The sequence below is a fragment of the Bubalus kerabau genome, chromosome 5 (genome assembly GCF_029407905.1).
Source record: "Bubalus kerabau isolate K-KA32 ecotype Philippines breed swamp buffalo chromosome 5, PCC_UOA_SB_1v2, whole genome shotgun sequence".
NCBI lineage: Eukaryota > Metazoa > Chordata > Mammalia > Artiodactyla > Bovidae > Bubalus > Bubalus kerabau.
In genome coordinates this window covers 89530258-89539783 of record NC_073628.1, presented here as the reverse complement: position 1 = coordinate 89539783, position 9526 = coordinate 89530258, and the positions used below count along the sequence as shown (strand labels likewise).

General features: G+C 42.7%; 1 protein-coding gene across 1 annotated transcript; it reads left to right on the top strand.

The window, feature by feature from the left end:
* Positions 1 to 8047: 8047 nt before the first annotated feature.
* Positions 8048 to 9526, top strand: BECN2 (beclin 2). The gene has a single exon (XM_055583581.1). The coding sequence runs from the start codon at positions 8148 to 8150 to the stop codon at positions 9441 to 9443; it is 1296 nt and encodes a 431-aa protein (XP_055439556.1). The 5' UTR covers positions 8048 to 8147; the 3' UTR covers positions 9444 to 9526.

The window sequence follows — 9526 nt, the reverse complement described above, 5'->3', positions numbered from 1 at the left end:
TTTAAATAAAATAACTACTAATAAAAAGTAGAAAAATATACCATCATGTAGTCAGAAAATCTGAATCCTTCAGGTTTAGCACTTCATTTATTCAATTATTATTTAATGGAAAACCTGCTACATGCCAGGTACTGGGATTAAGTATCCATAGAAGACAAGGTGACTGAAAATTTTAATCCTGTATTTGAACAGAGCTCTCAAGGAATAATTATGTATATTTTTATAATGCTTTCCCTCCCCCAGAAATCCAGCCAACAAATTTATAGGAAGGGATCTAAAACTGGTGCTAGTCAGGACATCAGAGCAGTAAAAGAAGTATTTGATGAATACGATTTTCAAACTATCCTTAAATCAAAAGACATCTCAAGAAATGACAGAGGGTGTCACAAAAGCTCCAAACTCCATCTCCCAGCGCTCTGTGGACTTGTGTTGGATTTGTCAAGTCCAGTGGTCATTGCCTACAGCAGAAGCAGTGAGTCTGCACATGCTTGGCGTTCTCTGTCTGCAGAACAAAAAAGCAGCCAGGATCGGGAAGACATCATATATGGCTTCTAGCAATCCTAGACCTCCCTCCTGCTGCTTCACAATTCAATTGTGTGAAAACTGGGCTAGACAGATTGAAGACCCTGTGTGTGTGTGTGTGCGCGCGCGGTCAGTCGCTCAATCGTGTCCACCTCTTTGCAACCCCATGTTACAGTTCACTGGGCTCTTCTGTCCCTGAGATTCTCCAGGCAGGAATACTGGAATGGACTGCCATTTTCCCAAACCAGGGATCGATCCCACATCTCCTGTGTCTCCTGCACTGCAGGTGGATTCTTTACCACTGAGTTGTCGGGAAAGCCTGAGCCCTGTAACTACTTGTCAATGTGTTTATGAAACATGGGAACTGCAGAAGCACTAGATAAGCTTTTATTTACTATGAATTTCCCTTGTAGTAAGAGTTAAATGCTGTGTGACATTTTTGATTAACAATCCTTAGAGTGAGTTTCTGATGATAATATTATCGAGTTGGAGCTCAAATTTTTTGCCACCCAACAGGCCAGCAAGTTGAGAAACAAGGTACTGAGGCAAGGAGTAGCATTTTATTTGGAAAACTGGCAAACTGAGAAGATGGCAGACTAACATCTTAAAGAACCATTCTGTTTGGGTTTGAAAACAAGCTTCTTCTGTGCTACAGAGGGGGAGATGAGAGAGAGTAAGATCAAAAGGTGAAGGGCTATTGCAGAGTTCTCGGAGCCTGCCAGACCTTGAAGCTGACATGTTAATTCTTTGGTATTGCAGCATTTGTTCATAGTAGGCCTGGACATGTTGCTCCTGTAAGTCTTCAACGAGTGTCATTTCCTGTCCTAAGACAAGTGTTCTTTCCTGTCCTGCAACAGCTTATCTCTTTATGAAATATGTGATCACTAAGCAAAGGAGAGTTATCTTTCTAATAATTCATACTTCAAGCTATAGGTCACAATCCTTTTATGATTAATGTGCCTGTGTGCAGAATTAGCAAGGCAATTAGCTGTAGAGTATAAAATTTAGAGCTTAAAAAAAATAGATTCAGTATGGAGTCAGATTAGTTCTTCCCTGTTACAAGAAGAAATTGCAAAATAATTATTTATAGAATAAAAATAACTTGTCTATAGATAGTGCAAATCAGTTTACATTATCAAGGGAAACAGCCTATCTTGGTAAATCCTGCTTTGGGATGAAAGCAAAAGCTAATTGCAAAAGATCAAAGAGAAACGGGCCCCAAATGCTTGGTTGCCATTTTCTAGTTTTCCATCCATAGGGAAATGGAACAAATTACATGTAATAAGCAGCATATAGGAAAAGGGAAGTTTCTATCATCCTTGAAGAAAAAGAAAACTCACATTAAAGGATACTTCTATGAGCACAGAAGTAAAAATGTGTTGAAAGGAGAAGGCTAGTGATGTTTCTGATCATTCAGTTTCAATGTTTGGTGGATTTTCACCACCAACAAGCGATTCTTGGGCATCAGCTGAGTGTCCTACAGTTTAACTCAGTTATGACACTATCTGCCTGGAGACAACCTCAGATTCCATGAGTAATGGGCTCAGTCTTACAAGTCCGTCTCCCTTCCACGTGCATGCTCAGTCACTTCAGTCCTGTCTGACTGTTTGCAATCCCATGGACTGTAACCCTCCAGGGTTCTTTGTCCTTGGGATTGTCTAAGCAAGAACACTGGAGTAGGTTGCCATTTTCTCCTCCAGGGGATCTTCTGACCCAGCTAAGGAACCTGGGTCTCTTGCGTTGCAGGCAGATTCTTTACTGCTGAGCCACTGGGGAAGCCCTTTCTCTCCCACTTCAGATGCCAATTCCAAGTCCAGGTTAGCTCTGCTTCTGACCCAACTGGATATAAGTCAGAGGTTCCCATGACCAGTTTCTCTGGTTCAGTTAACTTGCTAGAGTGGCTGACAGAACACAGGAAATTTTTTTACTTATTAGATTGCTGGTTTGTTATAAAAAGACATAACTTAGGAATAGCCTGATGGCAGACACATACAGGGCAAGCTACAGGGAAAGGATGAGGAGCTTCCATGCCCTCTCTGAGAACATCAGTCTCCAGAATCTCCACCTTTTCACCAACTTAGAAGCTCTCAGAATCCCATTCTTTTGGGGTTTTATGGAGGCATCATTACAGAGGTTTGATGATCAAATAATGGTGAGACATTGATGTTAACCTCCAGCCTCTCTCCCCTTCTCAGAGGTCAGGGGTGGGACTGAAAGTTTTAACCTTCCAATCACTTGGTTGGTTCTCTTGGCAGCTAGCCCCCATCCTTTGATGTGGCTTAAAAGTCACTTAACAGAACAAAACAAAAAACAGAACAAAAGACAGCTTTGTCACTCTGAATGCTTAGGAAATTCGAAGAGTCTTAGGAGAGTTCCTCTGGTGGCTCAGTGGAAAAGAATCTGCATTGCCAATACAAGAAACAGGAGTTCAATCCTTGGATTGGGAAGATCCCCTGGAGAAGGAAATGGCAACCCACTCTGGTATTCTTGCCTGGGAAATCCCATGGACAGAGGAGCCTCACAGACTGCAGAGTTGGACATGATTTAGAGAGTGAAAACATATATGCACGGATTTTAGGAGCTCTGGGCCAGGAACAAGATCAAATACACACTTCATCACATTAACAGAAAAGAGAACAAAAACTCTTAAATAGTTACTTGGGGGAAGGGAAAGGGCTAGATGTAGAGGACAAAGAAAGGGGTATTTTGCCTCTGTCTTTCATTTCCTCAAAATATTTGAATATTCTGTAGTGGCAAGTCTTCACATATTATTTATGTGATACAATTAAGGCAACATTTAAAAAAAAATCTGGACAGAATTCATCAGTTAATAGCAAAATTATACTTGCTTTTCAGGCCTGATGTAAAAATGTACTCATTCATTCAATCAATCATTAAGTCCCTAATTATCAAGTTCATAAACTACCAAACAAAAGGGCCTCAGCAATGAATAAGCTGGATTTACTCCCTGATATGACAGAGTTCAAATTCTAATGGAGGAAGGCACAGGATAAATAGCTAAGCCACAGCTTACTAAGAGTGGTGGTGTTCTGACTACCTGAAGAGACGAGCTTACATAGAAAGGCCAGGCAAGAAACAGTCAGATAGGATTTAGTGACTTGATAACAACAACAAATGACAACAAAAACCAAACAGATTCTGCTCCGGGCACAGACTCTGAATTCCCAGACATTAGAGCAACAGGACAGGGGAGGCTGGCCCTTCCTTTAAACCTTAGACACTAACAAAGAAGTTTCTTAGTAGACCACAGGGCCATGTTCAACTTCTCTTTGGGCCAGTCTGACCCTGGGGGCAATACATTTGGAAAACAGAAAAATTACTCAGGCTCTTCAAAAAATACACTTGAAATACATTTTCTGGTTAACTGTATGAAGCCCTGCCGTCCTTCTCCAGCCAGTTTCCAAAGAGCCTTTCCATTCCACGGCTTCCTCTTTCCTACTTTCCACTGGTAAGCCCTGAAATACTTCTCCATACCAGAGAATCATTTTTAATCCCTGAGAGTCACAACCAAACACCTGCAGCATGACTCATGAAAGAAATGAATCATGGCTTTCTGACAGAAAAATGTAGGGACTATGAGGCAGGACTCATTGTTTTTACTCTCTCTAAATGTATTGGAAGCAATCTGACCATCTATCACCTGTGATGCCAGTTTGTGGTCTATTCCTAACTATATTATTTATGTATGGCATTTAGGGAGAAGGGGAAAAAGGGGTTGCTAGCATCTGAGTGTCTGAAACTGCTTTGCTAATATAGAACTCATAATAGGTCATCTATTCTGTGGAAGAGGTTTCCCAGGTGGCTCAGTGGTAAAGAATATGCCTGCCAATGCAGAAGACATGAATTCGACCCCTGGATTGAGAAGATCCCCTGGAGAAGGAAATGGTAACCCACTCTAGTATTCTTGCCTGGAGAATTCCATGGACAGAGGAGCCTGGAAGGCTACAGTCCATAGGGTCGCAAGAGTTGGACTCTACTTAGTGACTAAATAACAACAACATTTCTGTGGAAGAGTCTGACACTTTGGTACTTAGGGCTACTGGAGGCATATTCAGTTAACATTTTCTCTAAGACCACAGTTCTATGCTAAGTCAACTATTGCTTTACGCATCAAGGACTAGGGTTGTTATGTCTTAACAGAAAGCATGGCTTTTGATGTCGTTTATGCCTGGGCCTAAATCCCAGAATCTGCGGGATTCTGATATTTGTGTTTCTGAGACTTTGTTGCCTGTTTCTGAAGGACTAAAATGAGAAAATACATGTTAAGCGATTAACACTGTGTCTATTAGTCATATTTTGCTGTGATAATAATCCCCTAATTTTCATGGCTTACAACTCAAGCATTTATTTCTCAGAGTTTTGCAGGTAAGTTATGGTTGGTTTCTATGTCTTCTCATTTGGGGACCAAGATTGAAGGAGCAGCTCCTTTACGGGATATGCTTGTCTCATGGTGGAGGACAGGAGCAGAAAAGAGCTAGCAAAAACCTGGACTTGGTACTACCACACTGTCGCTTCAGCCCACAGTCCATTGTACAAAATAAGTTCCTATGTGGAGGGAGGGGAGGGTGAATATTTGAGCAACAGTAATACAATCTATTATTGTAGACAAGACTGAAGCGACTTAGCAGCAGCAGCAGCAATACAATCTATGAACTAAGCTGGAAACATGACAATTACTTACATGTTAGCCTCCATCCTTTCCCAATGCCTGTAGGAGTCGATAAATAAATGTGTCAATGAAAAGCCAACTCTGTAGCTAGCCTAAAATTGTGACATAAAATTGGTTGGCTGCTCTCCATGCTGAACCCAAATACCTTTGCCTTCATCAGTTTTATTGTCCAAGAACTGTTTCACCATTTCCAGATCTACTCCCAAATTCCTCACTCCAACCACTTGCTTCACTCTCCCCTGCAGCACCGCACTTAACCTTGTGCCCTGACACTAACTGGGGAAGACCCCCACTTTCCACCCTCTCCATAACTCCAACAGCCCTGGGGCCACATAGGATCCTGCCGCTCTAGGCTCTGTTTGCTAGGCACAAAATGACTATGTGAGCCAGAATTTGACCAACATCTTTGCCATTGAAACAGTGCATCAAGCATCAACACTTAGCCTGAACTATCCAAATAACTGAAAAATAGTCTATAGTCACATGGCCATATCACATTGTTATTTTTGGATGTAAGTCTGTACATTTTAATAAATTCTGGTCTTTAAATGACTTTTCAATGGTATTGTTATTGGGGGAAGGAGGAAGTTTGAGGTGGGCACAAGAACTAGTTGGCAATCCTAACTAAAAGGAATGGGGGACTTCCCTGGTAGTCCAATGGTTAAGAATCTGCCTGCCAATGCAGGGGACACAGACTCGAGCCCTGGGTCTGGGAAGATCCCACTACGCCTACATTCTGCAACTACTGAGCCCCAAAGCCCTAGAGCCTGTGCTGAGCAACAAGAAGCCACTGTAAAGATTGCCTGCATCTGGAAGTAAAATACCTTTATTGTCAGACATAGGGAAACGGGGCTGAGATGCCTGGTAAACAAACGTTGCTACTTTTAAATTTTACTAGTCAAAACTCTGTTTAGATTCTTCACTAACTGAGCACCTAAAACATGTTCTTTGTCCTGTCAATACCTGTCAATTCCTCACAAAAGTATTATTTCTTTGTCTAAAAAGTTTAAAAGCAGTCTGGTTTGGCCACTTCTTAGGTCCCATTTCTGTGGATCTGTGTGTGCACAAATTAAAATCTGTTTCTCCTGTTAAACTATATTGTGTAATTTAATTATTAGTCCAGACACAAGTACTCATGAGAGGTAAGGGAAAATTTGCCCCTCCCTGATGATGGTATTAGAAATGAGTAAGGAGTGGCAGATGGTGTGGTTACAGTCCCTTTGAGCACTTCCAGGATTGATGGCATGGGAATTTTCAATGGTTTACAGAACACTTAACTCACAGCTGTGTTAAGCAAAGAGGGTGCACAATTACAGAGGTATATTAGGGTGGTATTTCTGAGCTGTGAACATTTTTTTTGTAGTTAACAATGAGATGGCCTTGGATTTTGAGTCCATCTGAGAGTCCTGGGATATTTTAAGTCTCTGGGAAAATGAACAACTTTCCAGCCAGTTTGCTTTCTTTTTTTTTTTTTTTTTCATTGACATTATTTTTTGTTTGTTTGTTTATTTATTTTTGGCTGTGCTAGGTCTTCCTTGCTGCATGCAGGCTTTCTGTAGTTGCAGCGAGTGGGGACTACTCTCTAGTTGCGCTATGCAGGCTTCTCTTGTTGTGGAGCACAGTCTCTAGGCGGACAGACTTCAATAGCTGTAGCTTGTGGGCTCAAGAGGGCAGATTCAGTAGTTGTGGCCAAGGGGCTTAGTTGTTCCACATCATGTGGGATATTAATGAACCAAGGGCTGAACCGATGTCCCCTGCATTGGCAGGTGGATTCTTAACTGCTGGACCACCAGGGAAGTCCCACTATTTTCTTATTTTTTAATTTACTTTATTAAATGATTCATAAATTAGGCAGAATCCCATCTAACAAGTAGAAAAGTGCTTTTCAGCCAGTTTCTAATAACTTTTTAAAAATATATTTATTTATTTTTGGTTGCATTGGGTCTTCATTGCTGCATGCAGGCTTCCTTTAGTTGCAGTGGGTAGGGCCTACTCTTTAGTTGCAATGTGTGGGCTTCTCATTGCAGTGGCTTCTCTTGTTGCAGAGCATGGGCTCTAGAGTACTCAGGCTTCAGTAGGTGTGGGCTTCCCTTGTAGCTCAGTTGGTAAAGACTTTGCCTGCAGTGCAGGAGACCTGGGTTGGGAAGATCCCCTGGAGAAGGAAATGGCAACCCACTCCAGTATTCTTGCCATGGACAAAGGAGCCCGGCAGGCTACAGTCCATGGGGTTGCAAGAGTCTGACACGACTTAGCGACTAACTCCCCCACCCCCACTGAAGCTACTTTATTTGATGTGATTTGGTAATTAAACAAATATTAATAAAGTTTTCATGTATGCCCATTATATTACTATGAGATAAAGAATGTGAAGTGTGTCATCAGAGCAGAAAACCCAAATTTTGTAGTCAGGGAAGGCTTTCTGGAAGAAATGACATCTAACCCAAAGGATGGGTAGAAGTTATCCAGGTACAGATGGGAAGGAAGAGTGTTCCAGTCAGCGGGAACAATAAGAAATGTTGGAAGAGCTGAAATTCAGTTATTATGCAGGAGCCAAAGTGAGGGTGGCAGGAAATGTGAAAAAGTTGGAAAGATGGACAGAGGCCTTGGTGTCAGGTTAAGATGTTTAGACTTTATATTAAGGTAAGATAAGGGCATTAAACATTTTAAGGAGGGATGTGCCCATGACCAGATTTTAGTTTTAGAAAGATTATTATTTCTAAGGGTGGAGTAAGATGATTGGCTTTTCTTTTTAGAAAGAAATCCTATAAGGAGGTAAGGGAGGTCTAAAAGTATTTAAGGAGGGTACCATTGTAAGGTCTTAAGGAGAGTGACAAGATGAGATATGCATTTTAGAAGGAGTTCTAAAAGGTATAAATGGTTAACTAACTGGTGACCCAGAGGAAGCAGTGTCAGGTTGAGAGTCAAGGCCTCCACCATGTCCCACCTCTGCTTTCTTTGCCAGCGCTGCAGCCAGGCCCTGAAGCTGAATCCCTCTGTGGAGCCCTCCCAGGAACCTGGAGCTTCGATGCTCATCTCAGCTCAGGGAGAGACAAGAGAAACACCGGAGGGAGGCCCTCCCTCCAAGGAGGAGGCAAACCTCAAAAATCTACAGGATGGTGCCTTTTGCAGGACTCCTCACCCCCCCAGTGGTGGGATGTCCTGGGACTATTCCAGCTTCACCCTGCTTGGGAGGTTGGAGCCCTGGAGGAGTCTCGAGAGCATCCAGAGGACTATTAGGGACAGTTCTGACATCCTCTCTGGTGAAACAGAGGTGGACCACCCGCTTTGTGTGGACTGTACTGACTACCTTTTAGAGGTACTGGACGTTGAACTCGCCATCACGGAATCTGACATTCAGAACTACAAATGCTGTTTGGAGACCAGGAAGTGGGTGAGTGAGGATGATAGGGAGATGCTGCAGGAGAAGCTAAAGGGCCTGGAGTTGGAGGAAGCGAGGCTACTCCAGGAAGTGGCAGAGGTGGAAAAGAACCAAGAAAGGGTAGCAGCCGATCTTGAGGCAGCCCAGGCAGAGACTAAGATGCTGGAGCAGCAAGAAAAGCAGTACTGGAAGGACTACACTAAACTGAAATGGCAACAATTAGAACTACATGAGGAGCTGAGCAGTGTGGAGACGCGACTACAGTACGCCCAGATCCAGTGCAACCAGTTGGAGAAAACCGACGTCTTTAATGCCACCTTTGAGATCTGGCAAGACGGCCCCTTAGCCATCATTAATAACTTCAGATTGGGCCGCCTCCCCACTGTCCCTGTGTGCTGGAATGAGATCAGTGCAGCCTGGGGACAGACAGCCTTGCTGCTCCTTGCTCTGGCCAATACAACTGGACTGGAGTTTCAGAGGTACCGTCTCATCCCCTGCGGAAACCATTCCTACCTGAGGTCTTTAATAGAGGACTGTGCCGAGTTGCCGTTGTTCTCTAGTGGGAAGCAGAATGTTTTCTTACATAACAAATTTGATCAGGCTATGATGGCTTTCCTGGACTGCATGCAGCAGTTCAAGGAAGCAGCTGAGAAAGGTGAGTCAGGTCTCTGTTTGCCCTACAAGATTCATGTGAAGAAAGGCCTGATGGAAGACCCTGGAAGCAGCAGTGGATTCTATTCCATCAGAACCCACTTGAACACGGAGGAGGACTGGACGAAGGCACTCAAGCTCATGCTTATAAATTTTAAGTGTAGTCTCACTTGGGTCTCCTTAAGGTATGGTCGAAAATAATTTATTCTACAAGGGGGAGATTATTTTTTTGATTTAATATATTTTATTTGTGAAAGTGTTATCAGATAAAATTTAAAACTGAA

What these genes read in the sequence shown, in the direction of transcription:
- BECN2 (XM_055583581.1), top strand. Translation starts at nt 8,148, where the DNA reads ATGTCCCACCTCTGCTTTCTTTGCCAGCGCTGCAGCCAGGCCCTGAAG.